The sequence below is a fragment of the Schistocerca cancellata genome, chromosome 1 (assembly GCF_023864275.1).
Source record: "Schistocerca cancellata isolate TAMUIC-IGC-003103 chromosome 1, iqSchCanc2.1, whole genome shotgun sequence".
Taxonomy (NCBI): Eukaryota; Metazoa; Arthropoda; class Insecta; order Orthoptera; family Acrididae; genus Schistocerca; species Schistocerca cancellata.
Window position 1 is genome coordinate 277375623 of NC_064626.1, and position 18957 is coordinate 277394579.

An 18957-nucleotide genomic window follows, 5' to 3' on the forward strand; every position below is an offset into this window, starting at 1 on the left:
GTAGGAATCAACATGGATTCTGGAAACAGCGATCGTGTGAGACCCAACTTGCTTTATTTGTTCATGAGACCCAGAAAATATTAAGATACAGGCTTCCCGGTAGATGCCATTTTCCTTGACTTTCAGAAGGCGATCGGTACAGTTGTGCACTGTCGCCTGATAAACAAAGTAAGAGCCTAAAGAATATAAGACCAGCTGCATGGCTGGATTGAAGAGTTTTTAGCAAACAGAACACAGCATGTTGTTCTCAATGGAGAGATGTCTACAGACATTAAAGTAACCTCTGGCGTGCCACAGGGGAATGTTATGGGACCATTGCTTTTCACAATATGTATAAATGACCTAGTAGATAGTGTAGGAAGTTCCATGCAGTTTTTCGTGGATAATGCCGTAGTATACAGAGAAGTTGCAGCATTAGAAAATTGCAGGGAAATGCAGGAAGATCTGCAGTGGATAGGCACTTGATGCATGGAGTGACAACTGACCCTTAACACAGACAAATGTAATGTATTGTGAATACATAGAAAGAAGGATCATTTATTGCATGATTATATGATAGCGGAACAAACACTGGTAGCAGTTACTTCTGTAAAATATCGGAGTACGCGTACGGAACGATCTGAAGTGGAATGATCATATAAAATTAATTGTTGGTAAGGCGGATGCCAGGTTGAGATTCATTGGGAGAGTCCTTAGAAGATATAATCCATCAACAAAGGAGGTTGCTTACAAAACACTCATTTGACTCATACTTGAGTATTGCTCATCAGTGTGGGATCCGTACCAGGTCGGGTTGACAGAGGAGATAGAGAAGATCCAAAGAAGAGCGGTGCGTTTCGCCACAGGGTTATTTGGTAAGCGTGATAGCGTTACGGAGATGTTTAGCACACTCAAGTGGCAGACTCTGCAAGAGAGGCGCTCTGCATCGGGGTGTAACTTGCTGTCCAGGTTTCGAGAGGGTGCATTTCTGGATGAGGTATCGAATATATTGCTTCCCCCTACTTATACCTCCCGAGGAGATCACGTATGTAAAATTAGAGAGATTTGAGGGCGCACGGAGGCTTTCCGGCAGTCATTCTCCCCTCGAACCATACGCGACTGGAACAGGAAAGGGAGGTAATGCAGTGGCAAGTAAAGTGCCCTCCGCCACACACCGTTGTGTGGCTTGCGGATATAAATGTAGATGTAGATAGCTTGTAGGCTGCTCAAGGAGTCAGTACACAGAATAAATGACTCAGCAGGGCATGAGCAGATGTGCTCAAGGGCACAAGATATGGCCGCCAGCTCTGAAGTCAAAACACTGCAGCCATCTGGCAAGGAGTGCTCTTCAATATGTTCTCCGTGAACATACGCAAAGCCAACGTGATCATCAGCTATCAAGCTGTCGGTGTAAACCACTTCATGGCTCCCGTACATGTCGAGAATCGAGAGGAAGTGACAGCAGAGAGCCACAGGGTTAATGGAGTCCTCAGGGCCATGTGAAAGGTCCAGACGAAGCTTCGGCCAAGGTATACGCCATGGAGGTATATATGAATGGACCTCAAGTAGAGGTGGTAAAAGGAAGGACTCCAATTCAGACAGAAGGGACCAGACGTGAATCGCAATTGTACGCCCTGACGTGGGCTGCCGATGCGGGAGATGAACCGCAATGGTTGGGAAAACGAGATGGTAATTCGGATGCTCACGAGAACTACGAATGTGTGCAACATAGCTGGCCAGCAGTTGTGCACGCCTAACCTTCAATGGAGGGATTCAGGCCTCCACCCGGATGCTGGTGACCAGACTTGTCCTAAAAGTTCCTGTTGCTAGTAGAATGCCACAGTGGTGCACTGGGTCAAGGAAATGCAAAGCTGAAGATGCTGTTGAACCATAAACCAGACTCCCACAATCAAGGTGGGATTGAACAAGGGCTCTGTAGAGTTGCAGCAGCGTAGAGTGATCTGCACCCCAGTTGGTGTTGATCAGGCAGCGGAGGGTGTTGAGGTGCTGCGAGGGTGTTGAGGTGCTGCCAGCACTTCCGCTTCAGTTGACGGAGGTGAGGAAGCCAAGTCAATTGGGCATCGAAAACCACTCCTAAGAATCGATATGTCTCCACTACAGTGAGTGGATCATCATTAAAGTAAAGTTCTGGTTCCGGATAAACGGTACGGCGCCGACAGAAGTACATAACACACGACTTTTCGGCTGAAAGCTGGAAGCTGTGGGCTACAGCCCATGACTACATCTTGTGGATGGCTCCCTGTAGGCGCCGCTCAGCAATACCGGTACTGGAGGTGCAGTATGAAATGCAGAGGTTGTCTGCATACAGAAAAGGTGAGATGGACGGCCCTACAGCTGCTGCTTGACCGTTAATGGCCACTACAAATAGAGATACATTCAATACTGGACCATGTGGGACCCCATTCTCCTGGATATTGGGGACACTATGGGAGGCACCAACTTGGACACGGAAAGTACGGAGCGACAGGAAATTTTATGTAAAAGTCGGGAGCAGGCCCTGGAGACTCCAGTCATATTACGTGGCAAGGATATGATGTCGCCAGGTTGTGTTGTAAGCTTTTTGTAAATCAAACAAGGTGCCAACCAGGTGCTGGCATCTGGAAAAGGCTGTTCGAATGGCACACTCGAGGGACACAAGATTATCAGTCGTAGATCGACCCTGGCAGAAACTTCCTGGCATGGAGCCAGTAGGCCACGTGACTCCAGGACCCAACACAAACGCCGTCTCACCATACATTCTAGCAGGTTACAAAGAACTTTGATGAGGCTAATGGGCCAATAGCTATCCACATCAATTGGGTTTTCACCGGGTTTGAGCACTGGAATGATGGTGCTCTCCCGCCATTGCAATGGAAAGACACCATCGCACCAGATACGGTTGAAGATGATGAGGAGATGTCACTTGCAGTCGGACGAAAGATGTTTAAGCACCTGACTGTGGATCCAATCTGGTCCAGGGGCTGTGTCGGGGCAAAGTGCAAGGTCGTTGAGGAGCTCCCACTCTGTAAATGGGGCATTATAAGGTTCACTGTGGCGTGTAGTGAACAACAAAACCTTCCCTTCCATCTGCCGTTAGAGGGTGCAAAAGGCTGGGGCGTAATTTGCCAATGCAGAGGCTCAAGCATAGTGCTCAGCAAAGTGCTTGGCAATCACGTTTACGTCAGTAAATGACAAGCCATTGATGTTAATGCCAGGGTCACCTGTTGGGGTCTAGTAGCCAAACCACGTCTGATATTCACCCAGACTTGGGAAGGTGACGTATTGCAGCCAATGGTTGAGACGTACCTCTCCCAACACTCCTGTTTCCTCTTTTTACCAGCTGGTGAACGCGGGCACGGAGCTGTTTAAAATCTATTAGGTCCTCTAGGGAAGAGAGCCACTTATGTCACTATACAGCCCGCCTCCGCTCATTAATGGCCTCAGCAATTTCCAGCGACCACGAAGGTACTGACTTTCGCCGAGAACACCCTAAGGAACAAGGGATTGTGGTTTCCGCCGCAGAAACGGTCTTTTGAGTGGCCAGCTCAACCACCACATCTATGGTATCATGTGGGGCAGGTGAAAGCTTCCCTTGTTTAAAGCCCATCTGGGTAAGCATCTGTGGGCATGACAGGAAGATGGGGAAGTGGTCACTACCACACAAGTCATCATGGGCTCTCCAGAGTACAGACGAGAGAAGTTCTGGGCTGCAAAGTGATAAATCAATGGCCGAGTAACTACCATGGGGCACACTGAAATGTATGGCAGCCACAGTGTTTAGGAGGCAGAGATCGAGCTGAGACAGTAAATTTTTGATACCTCTACCTCGCCCAGTAAGCATGGTGCTACCCCACAAGCGGTTATGGGCGTTAAAATCTCCCAAAAGTAGGAAAGGTTTAGGGAACTGATCAGCCAGTGCAGCCAATATGTTCAGGGGTACTGCACCATCTGGAGTGAGATACACATTACAGACAGTTATTTCCTGCGTTGTCCGTATCCTGACAGCCACAGCTTCAAGAGGAGTTTGAAGGGGAACAGGTTCACTACAAACCGAGTTCAGGACATAAACACAAACTCCACCTGACACTCTATTATATTCGCTGTGGTTCTTATAATATCCCCTATAGCCATCGAGGGTAAGGGTCTGCATTGCCAGAAACCAGGTTTCCTGGAGGGCAATGCAGAAAGCAGGTGTAAAACTTAACAGTTTCCGTAGCTCAGCCAGCTGGTGGGAAAAACCGCCACATTTCAACTGGAGGATAAATGTTATCACGAGACTGGGAAGGCATGAAACACTCAATGAGGCAGTCTACGCCTCAGGGTCACCTGCTGCCACCGGATGAGTACCTGTGCGGTCAACATCCATTGTGTGTGAGGGCAAAGCGAGATCTAGGTCCTCAGCGAACACAAAAATCTCCACTTAATCCTCAGACACATAGCTTGTAGGTAGCGGTGGTGTGGGTGCCACTGCAGTGCCTTGGCTCTCGGGGGTCTTTTTCTTTTTTTGGTTTCTCTCACTGTTCCTTAGATTTTTCCGGCTGGGAGAGCTTCAGTGATTCAGTCTCAGTGACTGAGGAGGACCGTGAAGCCCTACGACCAGCTACCTGTGGGTGCTTCAGCCACTGGCAGGTGTCCACTTTGCCACTGGTAGGATACTGGGAAGGGAGTGACCCAAGGGGCCCCTTCCTAGCGAGAGTAGCTACGCTTCTCCAGTTGAGAATGTGGGACTGGTGTCCCCGATGGTTTGGGGGTTGTTCCTTCCGAAGTAGGTGGTGCAGGAGCAACAGGGAGGGAAGTGCCCCCCACCATCAAGGGGCAGGTGTAGTTTTACAGCTCCGAGAGCCGACTGGAATTGGTGGAACTGACAAGGTGATAACCATTCTCGTAATGGCGTGTAGGAAGATGTCACAGGCACAGGATGTAGGATTTCAAACTTCCTCTTAGCCTCAGTGTAGGTCAGTCGGTCCGGGGTCTTGTATGCCATGATTTTCCTCTCTTTCTGTAAAATCCTGCAGTCTGGCGAGCAAGGTGAATGATGCTCTTCGCAGTTGACACAGATGGGAGGTGGGGCACATGGAGTAACTGCCGCCTGCTTCACGTCTGCTGTGCAGCGAGCTACCTTAATTTAAGTATTAACTGTATTTTTCTTACTTGTCACTTCTTCTTCCGTGTGTATTTGCTTTTAGGAAGCTTTAATTTTCGAGTGCTCTTAATAGTGTTCCATAGATTTCGTGTTTGTTTTGAATACAGTCAGAGAGAGTCCCTTTAGTCAGCCATAGTGCCAGTAGTGTCAGTGTCGTCGTAACTGCCGCCTGCTTCACGTCTGCTGTGCAGCGAGCTACCTTAATTTAAGTATTAACTGTATTTTTCTTACTTGTCACTTCTTCTTCCATGTGTATTTGCTTTTAGGAAGCTTTATTTTTCGAGTGCTCTTAATAGTGTTCCATAGATTTCGTGTTTGTTTTGAATACAGTAAGAGAGAGTCCCTGTAGTCAACCATAGTGCCAGTAGTGCTAGAGTTTGTTTTCAATACAGTCCAGAGACAGGTAGTGCTATTTTCATTGTTTTCTACAAGAAGTGGCTAGCAACCACAGTTTAGTGAATAAGCAGCCGCCTTTAGTGAATTAGCAGTCTAGTTAAAGGTTGATTAACTCTCTTCAGTAAATTGTTTCCTTAGGATGGATAGGATGTGTGACTGCTGTGTACGGACGCAGGAGGAGCTGGCCAATGTTCGCGAACAGCTGAGCGTGTTGATGGCCGCGGTCAGCCGTCTTCAGGCTGCTGCCTCGGAGTGTAGCGGCAGTGGGGAGTCTGGTGCGTCGCAAGGTACACCCCAGGTGTTACATGCTTCACCCACTGTCCCTGCTGTTGAGACATCTTCGCGGGTACCGGGCGCGGTTGGGCCACCCTCTCCCCAAGGGGAGTGGCGGGTTCAGCGGCGTTCGCGGCGCACGAGGCGGAAGGTCAATGTGGAGGCTGGCCGTGTGGCATCGCCCGCTCTGCCTGTGAGGGGACATGTGGCTGCTCCTTCAGCAAGGTCCGAGCAGGCACACGGGGGGAGGGGTTTATTAGTTATTGGGAGCTCCAACGTTAGGCGGGTGATGGAGCCCCTTAGGGAAATAGCGAGAAGGTCGGGGAAGAAGGCCAGTGTTCACTCTGTCTGCTTGCCGGGGGGTCTCATCCGAGATGTGGAGGAGGCCCTACCGGCGGCAATAGAGAGCACTGGGTGCACCCGACTGCAAATTGTTGCTCATGTCGGCACCAATTACTCCTGCCGTCTGGGTTCAGAGGTCATCCTCAGTTCGTACAGGCGGTTGGCGGAATTGGTGAAGGCGGAAAGCCTCGCTCGCGGGGTGGAATCAGAGCTAACTATTTGTAGTATCGTTCCCAGAACCGATCGCGGTCCTCTGGTTTGGAGCCGAGTGGAAGGCTTAAACCAGAGGCTCAGACGATTCTGCGGAGATCTGGGGTGCAAATTTCTCGACCTCCGCTATCGGGTGGAGAAATGTAGGGTCCTCCTGAATAGGTCAGGCGTGCACTACACGCCGGAAGCGGCTACAAGGGTAGTGGAGTACGTGTGGAGTGCACATGGGGGTTTTTTAGGTTAGAGAATCCCCTCCCTAGGCCCGACAAGACGCCTCCTGAGACGCGGCAAGATAGGAGTAGGCAAAATGCAACAGGGAATAACAATATTAATGTGCTAATAGTAAACTGCAGGAGCGTCTATAGAAAGGTCCCAGAACTGCTCTCATTAATAAACGATCACAACGCCCATATAGTACTAGGGACAGAAAGTTGGCTGAAACCAGACGTAAACAGTAACGAAATCCTAAACTCAGATTGGAATGTATACCGCAGAGACAGGCTGAACAGTGAAGGGGGAGGCGTGTTTATAGCGGTAAGAAGTGCAATAGTATCGAAGGAAATTGACGGAGATCCGAAATGTGAAATGATTTGGGTGAAGGTCGCGGTTAAAGCAGGCTCAGACATGGTAATTGGATGTCTCTATAGGCCCCCTGGCTCAGCAGCTGTTGTGGCTGAGCACCTGAAGGATAATTTGGAAAATATTTCGAGTAGATTTCCCCACCATGTTATAGTTCTGGGTGGAGATTTTAATTTGCCGGATATAGACTGGGAGACTCAGACGTTCATAACGGGTGGCAGGGACAAAGAATCCAGTGAAATTTTTTTAAGTGCTTTATCTGAAAACTACCTTGAGCAGTTAAACAGAGAACCGACTCGTGGCGATAACATATTAGACCTTCTGGTGACAAACAGACCCGAACTATTTGAAAAAGTAAACGCAGAACAGGGAATCAGTGATCATAAAGCGGTTACGGCATCGATGATTTCAGCTGTAAATAGGAATATTAAAAAGGGTAGGAAGATTTTTCTGTTTAGAAAAAGTGACAAAAAGCAGATTTCAGAGTACCTGTTGGCTCAACACAAAAGTTGTGTCTCAAGTACTGATAGTGTTGAGGATCAGTGGACAAAGTTCAAAACCATCGTACAATATGCGTTAGATGAGTATGTGCCAAGCAAGATCGTAAGAGATGGAAAAGAGCCACCGTGGTTCAACAACCGAGTTAGAAAACTGCTGCGGAAGCAAAGGGAACTTCACAGCAAACATAAACATAGCCAAAGCCTTGCAGACAAACAAAAATTACGCGAAGCGAAATGTAGTGTGAAGAGAGCTATGCGAGAGGCGTTCAATGAATTCGAAAGTAAAGTTCTATGTACTGACTTGGCAGAAAATCCTAAGAAATTTTGGTCTTATGTCAAAGCGGTAGGTGGATCAAAACAAAATGTCCAGACACTCTGTGACCAAAATGGTACTGAAACAGAGGATGACAGACTAAAGGCCGAAATACTAAATGTCTTTTTCCAAAGTTGTTTCACAGAGGAAGATTGCACTCTAGTTCCTTCTCTAGATTGTCGCACAGATGACAAAATGGTAGATATCGAAATAGACGACAGAGGGATAGAGAAACAATTAAAATCGCTCAAAAGAGGAAAGGCCTCTGGACCTGATGGGATACCAGTTCAATTTTACACAGAGTACGCGAAGGAACTTGCCCCCCTTCTTGCAGCGGTGTACCGTAGGTCTCTAGAAGAGCGTAGCGTTCCAAAGGATTGGAAAAGGGCACAGGTCATCCCCGTTTTCAAGAAGGGACGTCGAACAGATGTGCAGAACTATAGACCTATATCTCTAACGTCGATCAGTTGTAGAATTTTGGAACACGTATTGTGTTCGAGTATAATGACTTTTCTGGAGACTAGAAATCTACTCTGTAGGAATCAGCATGGGTTTCGAAAAAGACGGTCATGTGAAACCCAGCTCGCGCTATTCGTCCACGAGACTCAGAGGGCCATAGACACGGGTTCACAGGTAGATGCCGTGTTTATTGACTTCCGCAAGGCGTTCGATACAGTTCCCCACAGTCGTTTATTGAACAAAGTAAGAGCATATGGACTATCAGACCAATTGTGTGATTGGATTGAGGAGTTCCTAGATAACAGGACGCAGCATGTTATTCTCAATGGAGAGAAGTCTTCCGAAGTAAGAGTAATTTCAGGTGTGCCGCAGGGGAGTGTCATAGGACCGTTGCTATTCACAATATACATAAATGACCTGGTGGATGACATCGGAAGTTCACTGACGCTTTTTGCAGATGATGCTGTGGTGTATCGAGAGGTTGTAACAATGGAAAATTGTACTGAAATGCAGGAGGATCTGCAGCGAATTGACGCATGGTGCAGGGAATGGCAACTGAATCTCAATGTAGACAAGTGTAATGTGCTGCGAATACACAGAAAGATAGATCCTTTATCATTTAGCTACAAAATAGCAGGTCAGCAACTGGAAGCAGTTAATACCATAAATTATCTGGGAGTACGCATTAGGAGTGATTTAAAATGGAACGATCATATAATGTTGATTGTCGGTAAAGCAGATGCCAGACTGAGATTCATTGGAAGAATCCTAAGGAAATGCAATCCGAAAACAAAGGAAGTAGGTTACAGTACGCTTGTTCACCCACTGCTTGAATACTGCTCAGCAGTGTGGGATCCGTACCAGATAGGGTTGATACAAGACATAGAGAAGATCCAACGGAGAGCAGCGCGCTTCGTTACAGGATCATTTAGTAATCGCGAAAGCGTTACGGAAATGATAGATAAACTCCAGTGGAAGACTCTGCAGGAGAGACGCTCAGTAGCTCGGTACGGGCTTTTGTCAAAGTTTCGAGAACATACCTTCACCGAAGAGTCAAGCAGTATATTGCTCCCTCCTACGTATATCTCGCGAAGAGACCATGAGTATAAAATCAGAGAGATTAGAGCCCACACAGAGGCATACCGACAATCCTTCTTTCCACGAACAATACGAGACTGGAATAGAAGGGAGAACCGATAGAGGTACTGAAGGTACCCTCCGCCACACACCGTCAGGTGGCTTGCGGAGTATGGATGTAGATGTAGATGTAGAGTATTGGGATGCAAAGGACTTCCACAATCTCAACAGGTGACGCTGGAAGTACAGTGGGAAGACATGTAGCCGAACTTCCAGCACTTAAAGCACTGCATTGGGGGAGGGTTATATGGCTTAAGATCACAGCGGTAGACCATCGCCCTGACCTTCTCGGGTAATGTGTCACCTTCGAAGGTCAAGATGAAGGCACCAGTGGCAACCTGATTATCCCTCAGATCCCAATGGATGCGCCAGACAAAATAAACACCTCGCCACTCTAAATTGGCATGCAGCTCGTCATCAAACTGCAAAAGAAGGTCCCTGTGGAAAATAAATAACCTGGACGATATTTCAGCTCTTATGGGGTGTGATAGTAACAGAAACATCCCCCAGCTTGTCACAAGCGAGTAATGCCCGTGACTGGGCAGAGGAGGCTGTTTTTATCACGAGTGACCCAGAGTGCATTTTGGACAATCTCTCCACCTCCCCAAACTTGTCCTCTAAATGTTCTACTAAAAACTGAGGCTTCTTCGGCACAAAGGATTCCCCAACAGATCTCATACACACTAGGCACCAGTGCAAGTAAGATTCGCTACCATCCTTAGCCTGGCATTCCTCCCATGGTGTGGCCAGGGAGGGGAACGAGTTTGGGTCATACTTCCGTGCATTAAATTGAGCCCTTAAGCACTTAGAGACTAATGGTGGTTCACCACCAGTAAGAGATAATGTACTACGCTTCATGGTCATTGCCGGGACTCCTGATGCCCCAGGGCGATGTGCATCTACTCCTTGGCATACGTGGGGAGTTAATGGTGCACAGGCATCAGCAGAGCGATCCCTGTGTGGTCAGTGGGCTTCAACCAACAGGGTACATGGTGGCCCCACCACAACGGACTGGCTACCGTGCTGGATATAAGGTGCAAACAAGTCCATTATCATCGTCAGTGCAGAAAACGATACTGCTGCACTGTGGATGGAGGAAAATGCACCCAGGAGTGTGACCTCGCCCAAGAGCTCGAGAATGGGTGGAAGTGCAGATCCATGTCAACGTCTGCCAAAGGTCTTAGAGCACGATGGACATGATGCATCATTCAGGCGCCCTTCCCCAACTGGCTTGCTCTTCGAGAAAATTTTGAAGAATGGAGGTCAAACCCTATAGGAGACGATCCCATAAAGGCCCAAACTCTTGAGACTCCTTTTAGCCTCCTCTTACGACAGGCAGGAATATACCTCGGGTCTATTCTAACACCTGGACCAGCAAGGGGATGGTGCTTCTGCATCGTATTTAGTATGTGTATGTGCAATTCATCAAAATGTCAAATTAATGTTGGCTTCAGCAATATCCATCCAAGATGACTACAAGGATTTGATGACAAAAGTTGTATGCAGTTTGGAATAAAAAGAACGTATGCTGCAATGTTGTGAAGAATGTCCGGAAAAAATGCAACTAGAGGCTTTTCCTGACGATGCTTTTAAAGGCTGTGACCTTGAAGAAACAATGGAAAACAAGCAATGGGTCCTTAGTGACAGACATACATTAGAGACATGTCTGAGAACAGTAGAAAATTTCATGGAGGCACTAATTCTGAAAATTCCTGGTTTAAGAAGCTATCACTTTGTGTCAAAACACCAAAGTTTGTATCTTAAGCAACTAATAATAAATCTTGCAAAAAATGAATTAATTATATTGATGGATTTTGCTGAGAATTATTCAGTTTTTGTTCAAGATGCTGTGCAAGGATTTCATTGGGAGAATAGTCATGTCACATTACATCCATTTGTTGTCTATTTTGGTGAGAAAGAATGTCAGAGTATTAGCATTTGTATGATTGGCAACTGTCTCTGTCATGGTACCACTGCTGTTCATGCCTTTCAAATAAAGTTAGTAGTACATTTAAAAGCAAAGATTGAAAGCATTAGGAACATTTATTACTTTAGTGATGGTTCAGCTGCTCATTGTAAGAATTTCAAAAACTTCATCACTTTATGCCTGCACGAAAAGGATTTTGGCATCACTGCCAAATGAAATGTTTTTGGAACAAGCCACGGTAAATCGCCTTGTGATGACACTGGGGGACAGCAAAAAGACTAGCGGCCGGTGTTAGTCTGCAGAGGCCCTTAGATAACCAAATATAGACTCCACATAATTTGTTCAAATTCTGTGATAACAGTATTCCAGACTAAGTTTTTTTCTGTACCAAAAGTAGAGATTGAAAAAATTCAGCTTGGTCAAGAAACGAGGTTTGGCATGGGACATACAATATCTGGAAAAAGAGAAAAATCATAAATTTAAGCCAGTGAACTGTAATCAACTCAGAAGCAGAGTTTCCAATGACACTGCAGCATTCACAGTTCATGTCTTCAAAGCAGATGAAGAAATTCCAGCAATCTCAATTGCACATTTACAACCAGGAGAATGTATTGTATCTATGCATGTCTGTCTGTCTGTATGTATGTATGAACGACAATTTTTAGTGGGTTGGAAACGTGTGAACTTTCACATGAACAACAAGATGTCCTCATCAGCTTTATGCACCCACACAGTTCTGCTTGTTCCTTCCACTGACCAACTGCTAAAAGACACCTGCTGGATTCCTGTGCAACATGTTTTCATGACTTTAGAAGCACCAACAACATCATCAGGAAGATAATACAGTTATCTACAATCTGCCATTGGCAAAATTGTAGAACTATTTAAAACAAAAAATGAAACAGACTACTTCGTATTTTTGTTTTGCAAATTTGCTGTGTTGTGTATCATACTTGTTTTCATGGCATGTGTTATATTAATGTTTGAAATTGATTTATATAATGAAATAAAAAATTAATTATGGGACTTAATGAGCAAAATGTTTCACTTTTCAATCTTCTCGAAGTGCTATAATAATAATAATTTTTGAAACATATTCTTACTCACCAAAATGCAAGACCCAAAAATTAAACAATATAGCTTTAAAGGCTTAAAACACACTCATTCCAGCTGTATGGGAAAAAAAAGAAAGAAAGACACAGTTGAGATACTGCCCCCCCCCCCCCAAAAAAAATATGCTTATATTTGCAGTAGAAAATTTTGGCCAAATTTGCACATGCATATCTTTTCACCTAAGCATCCATAAAAATGTATCTATATATATTAAAGGAAGTGGCCAAATGTTTTCTAGAACTTCTAAAAAAGCCTGGCAAACTTGGCACATTTTCACCTTTGTATTATTGCGAAGACAAGTGGCCTCTCTTTAAAAGCCCCTAGAAATTCAGCCACTGAAGATACCGGACTGAAATTTGGTATACAACCATCCAAGACCTTATAGAACCTTCACACCAAATTTCATTAGATTTGGAGATGGTCGAGTGGGGACCCCTGGTTCCCTTGACATGGAATGACCCATTAATATACCTAGGCCATCTTTCATCTTCTAATATACAATGTCTAGATATTCTTTAGTTCCTTGGCACAGTGAAGCATCAACCCGATTTCTACTATCCAACATACACACTCCACAAGCTCCTGGACAGCACATGGCACATTGTACTAATATTATCAACTTTTATCCTTATTCCAATTGAATATTAAGCAAGGGGACAAAAAACCATCCATATGTATTTGTATGGAGTGTAGCCATGTATGGAAGTGAAACATGGACGGTAAATAGTTTGGACAAGAAGAGAATAGAAGCTTTCGAAATGTGGTGGTACAGAAGAATGCTGAAGATTAGATGGGTAGATCACATAACTAATGAGGAAGTATTGAATAGGATTGGTGAGAAGAGAAGTTTGTGGCACAACTTGACCAGAAGAAGGGATCGGTTGGTAGGACATGTTCTGAGGCATCAAGGGATCACCAATTTAGTTTTGGAGGGCAGCGTGGAGGGTAAAAATCGTAGGGGGAGACCAAGAGATGAATACACTAAGCAGATTCAGAAGGATGTAGGTTGCAGTAGGTACTGGGAGATGAAGAAGCTTGCACAGGATAGAGTAGCATGGAGAGCTGCATCAAACCAGTCTCAGGACTGAAGACCACAACAACAACAACAACAACAACAACAACAACATGTCCCCGTACAGTCTTTAATCTCTCTTATCTTACTATCCTACACAGGACATATGATGGTAGCAGAGTAACTGTCACACAATCTTCTTAGAATACAGGTTCTTTAAATTTACTCAATTTAGGGTTTCACTAGAACTATGTCATCTTTCTTACAAGGCTTCATATTTAAGTATCCATGATTATACTAACAGCACATCTCTGAATTCGTATTTAATGACTACTGTCATGCTTACTTAATAAAAATTGCAAACACTGGACTAATACAACAGAATTGGACCTGTATGTGATTTCCTTTACAGATGCATTGCATTTTTCCAGAATCCTGCCAATAAATCTAAGTCTCCCATTTACCCTCCCTAACACTGGAATAACTTGATCATCCCATTTAATACCACTTCTTAGAATATTACCTCTAAATGCCTTTATGATCTGATGAGCTCAAAACATTTACCACTAATCTTATAATATCTTTGAATTTAAAGAGAGTTTCCAACCACTATTAATAAACTAAACTCCATCCAAACATGCCTTTATAGTATCGACCAACCGCCATGTCTCTCCCTGCCATTGTCAGTTTTCGTGACTGGAGCCACTACTACTCCATCAAGTAGCTCCTCAACTGGTCTCACAAGGGCTGAGTACGCCTGCTTACAGCGCTCCGCAGACCTGGATGGTCATTCACCCGAGTGTAAATGAGAGCTGACAAGCACTTAACTTCAGTGATCTGACAAGAACCAGTGTTCCCATTGCAGTAAGGCCATTGGCAAGCAGAAATTCTGTTCATGTCTTTCTGCAACTCCTTACAATTGTCCAGTGATGGTGTCCTCTTGTACATGAAAGAGCATCACCAGCAAACAATCTTAAACTGTTGACATTCCTACATGAAAAAACTGCTCAAGCATATTGAAAACATTATAGGTCTTATTTGCTCACTTGTGGTACACCTGAGAATTATTCGCAGTCCAGTACAGAGTACTGGGTTCTACTAGTAAATTAGTCCCTGAGCCAATCACATTTTGTGAAGATACTTCATAAGGTCATATCTTGATAAGCAGTAAACAGTGTGAGACAGACAGAATCCGCCTGCTCATTTATGTCTAATGTTTGAATGATACCTATCTTCACATAAACACAGTTCATTTCAGTCAGACATATTCTTCTTGGCATTGCAACTTTTACATATATTAGTGTGTGTTACAAACAGCTCTTCAACATCTCCCAAGCTGTTACACACACACACACACACACACACACACACACACACAGAAAGTGAGACAAATAAAAACTAAGAACAGCAAAACAATCTGTAGGATTATCAAACAAGAAACAACAGTTAGACTTAGCAGAGAGAGGATCCCAGCAATATCTGTTACTGAAATTGTACAATGCTGAACTTCAATGTTTATTTACTAATACCTGTAGGAAACATAAGAATAAATAACAAATAATCAAATTCAGATGCTCTAGATTTACACCTATTTGAGCAGACAATAATTTCAACCTACAGCCAGTAAACATATTGCTAAAGTACCATCATAAACCAGTAACTGATCTGATTTAGCAAAATAACAGACATGCCAAAACTGAATTACTGGAAAGGGCATTTGTTCCCTTCTCCTTTTAAATAAGTCTAGTACATTAACAAGCATGCCATCCAGCTCAATAACACACAGGCTACAGAACTACTGTAGTTTGTAACAGTTACTTCTCTCTTTTAATGTGTAAATGGGCCCATTAAAAATATCTGAGAGTGCTGCAGAAGGATGAATCCAGCAAGGGGCAATGTATGCACAGCCATCTGTCATGAAAACACAACTATTTCACCATTCACCACAAAACTAACATGTAACACTAGTAGTGAGTAGCAACCCCATGCCTGCTCAGCTCCTTGCAGCACTCTTAATTCTTCAAGGTGGTGGGATTAAAAGAACAGAGTATGTGTAGAAGTAGATAAAGTCAGATTTTATGTGTGTGTACTAGCTTAACTTGACTTCTCCTTTGATGGTGAAATACTGTGTATGCATTGGTATACCATTTTAAATAAGCCTGTTGTTATGCGTGAATTTGTCTGTCTCTGTCACACAAATTCTCCTGCTGACATCTTACGGCTATAGTAGGTATAAGATCTGTGTCCTCTAACTATTCCTGACTGTGTAAAGGAAGCTTTTTACAGGTGCTTTTGTTGTAAATATTCCACCTACTAGTGCCACTCATCTGCTGTGACTCATGACACCATCAAAACAGCACTCAAATATGTAAAATACACACTATAACTGGAATTTTAATTACTCTCATAACATCAAATTGACTGGCTTTGCAAAGTCACAACCTAATATTCAACTTCCAAACCAACGTTGACTGTGAGTACACGACAGATCAGACTATCATCATACCCTACAATCAAAAAAGTAACATAGAAGCAAAACAAGTATTCTCAGTGTTCTGTTTTCGTTCACTTTGCACATGAATGTAATCACATGTGTTATCACTTCATCATGAGTCAAAGCTGCGTTCTTGTACCAGTAGGTTCAACCACCCATTTTGTTCATTATTGGATTGCTTTCAACGTTTTGGTGACTTAAACACAAATACATGGATACAGTGTTGTACAATAAACTGTACTGTTCATTTTGACACACATTCACCACAGGTGTCAAAGTGATCAATCCTGATTCAATGTTCATAATCGTCTGCCATATACAAAAGTATAATTAAATTAAAACTGAGCTATTCATGGGATCATATGTCTACCATAGCTCTGAAGAAATAAAAATACGGTTTCAGTAACCTAATTGAAGATAAATATGCTTGATATACATTTATAACAACTCAAATATACTACGCTAATAATGTTCAATTATGACAACACTACTGTTACTTTAAGCTACTGCAGAGAAAAAAGTATGTGATATGGCCACTTACTCCAAAATAGGTTGTAATGACAGCGGATCCTTTGCTGCAAGATGTTTCAAGATTACTGCGACAATCACTTCCTTTTGATTTAAAATAAGCGGTAACGATTGAACATTCGGGAGCTCCCTTTTAAAGTTATCATAGCTATCGGTCAGGTTTAAAACATTCCATTTTTGAAGACACTGATGCATGTATGTGTCATCCTCATCAGCATCCTCAAACTTATGCCTGACGCGGTGGAATACATCAATGTCAATATTTGCTATGCGCTCCGAAAATGGCTGGAACTGCACAGAAATAACTTCAGCATAAGTGTACCATAAATATGATAAATTTAAATATTATATTTCAAATAGTAGGTCAGTATAAAGCTGCTAAATGTAGACAACTTTCAGTGTTTCTCAACATTACAAATAAAGTATAAATGAACATTTTACTGTTGTGTCAAGGGAAGAGCAAAAAACACACTTAATGATGGATGAACATTAGAGAGCCTCATAATGAACTAGTGTGCATTATAATTATTTTCTACAAATGCTACTGCGTTCTCAATTTCAGTTAGAATCAGCACTCAGACCTTAAATGTGTTGCGTTCCTTGTGTCTCGTGGGCTTATTCTTCATTTTACAACCTCTAGTACAGCAAATTAGACAAATCTGACAAATGCACGCTCTTCTAATACAATAACGAACTAAGAAACTACACAACACTACGTATACACTGTACCACCACCGACCACATGGTCTTCACGAAATAAACAAACCAAAGATAAAGGTAAACATTATGTCAATTGCTTCGTAGCATCTATGGTCGAAATTCTTCGACCATTATGGTCGAAGTCGAAATTGTCAAAAAACAAGTGAACACCTCGATTCGATAGTTAAATTCGTAGTTTCCGATGTGCATCTACATTTATTCTGTGGAAAGCACTCGTTAAGTGTATGGAAGATGGTACTTTGCTTTGTCCCATGTAATAGAGTTTCTTTCATACCATTCGCCAATAGCGCGTGGGAAGAATGATTGCATAAACGCCTCTGTGCATGCTGTAATTAGTCAGATTTTGTCTCTGCTGTTCCTACGAGAGTGATGCGTAAGTCATTCTACTGTATTCCTAAATTACTCAATGAATACTGGTTCTTGAAACTTTGTAAGAATAAATTCACGAGAAAGTTAGCGTTTATGTTCAATTGTGGTCCAGTTCAGAGTTTTCAGATTTTGTGTGAAGCTCTCCCATGGGCCAAACAAACCCACAGGGGTATAAATTCTCTGTCTTCTGTTCCATCGTCTATTGCGGCTTTCATTACAACAGTGTGTAGTTGATAAAGAAATCTCTAACCTCAAGCAAATCGAAGTGGTCAAGGATAAAAAACACCCGATGTTAGGCATTGCTGGATTAAGACACCGGTAAAGAAACAAAAAATGTGAGATCATAATAAGACAGCCCATAATAGTGATACTAATCGTACAACTAAAAATAAATTTACAGCTCTAACCTACAGTGGCCTGATGTCAGAAACAATAGACCAATGTTTCCGAAAGATGGACATTCGGATTGGTACGCAGATAACTAATTCGCCAGGACGTGCTTACGACACCGAATAGATCCAAAACCTAATAAGTTCAGCAAATCAGGTGTCTACAAGATGCATTGGGATGACTGTGACAGTTAGGCATACTACTCATATACTGTCCAGATGGGCTGCTCTTGTGAATTCTGCTGCAGGTAATATATCCATTCTCAAGAACAGCTTTTGTCACAAACGTTGTCACTGGAAAACATACTCTGTAGGATACTGAACATGGGTTAGAAATGTCGCATTACTCAGTGAAGAAGCTTGTTCTACTCGAGGCACTGGAGTTCTGTATGGGGAAGGCCCCGATATGATCTTGAACGAACAAGTGGAGTTCAACCGGAAGTATTCTTTTTTTCTTTTTTTTTGTATTTTCGAAGAAAAGCTGTAGAGTTCATTACTAGTTACTGTTATGCAATCGCACTTCTTCTGGACCTTAGGTTGTGAGTATACCACTGTCATCTGTCATCTAGCCACATTTGTCGCCCAATTCTAACAATGGAACTACTGTGCTGTTTGAGGCTTTCCCGGCGCTGCATCTGCTTGATAGGTTCCCGGGATTTACGCCGGATCATATTGTAGAAACCGCACAATATTTCAGCGAGACAACTGCCCGCCATCTTCAGGTGCTACTGTCGCGTCGCTGAGAAGCGCGCCAATTTATATGCTGGCTTTCTAGAACAGCGCAGGCGCCAGCGGGGCATAACGTCATCGAAGACCAATCGTAGACAGCGTCGAATACCAGAGTCCTCTGCTGAAGAAACGGGTCGCGGTCTGCGGAAGCGCGCCGCGGCGCGGGAAAATGCGGCCGGGAGCGACGGACCCCGTTCGCGCGCGCGAACTACTTCTCCTTCTTTGTGTTCCAATATAGATTATGTCTGAATCGAAATGCTTGTAAATCCAGTTACGTCTATCTATAGACCATGTGGGTGTCTTACGTTTTACATATAGCTTTCCTTTTATTTTATGTAGATTTGT

At 43.7% G+C, this 18957-nt stretch overlaps 1 protein-coding gene across 1 annotated transcript in view; it reads right to left on the reverse strand.

Annotated features, from left to right (window-relative positions):
• Positions 1-17059, reverse strand: part of LOC126171255 (small subunit processome component 20 homolog) — a 205728-nt gene extending 188669 nt beyond the window's left edge. The window contains exons 1-2 of the mRNA XM_049920787.1: positions 16987-17059; positions 16419-16696 (exon numbers count right to left, since the gene is read on the reverse strand). Of these exons, the coding sequence (XP_049776744.1) occupies positions 16419-16696; positions 16987-17031 (323 nt within the window). The 5' untranslated portion in view covers positions 17032-17059. The remainder of the gene's footprint in view (positions 1-16418; positions 16697-16986) is intronic.
• Between the last annotated feature and the right edge of the window lie 1898 nt (positions 17060-18957).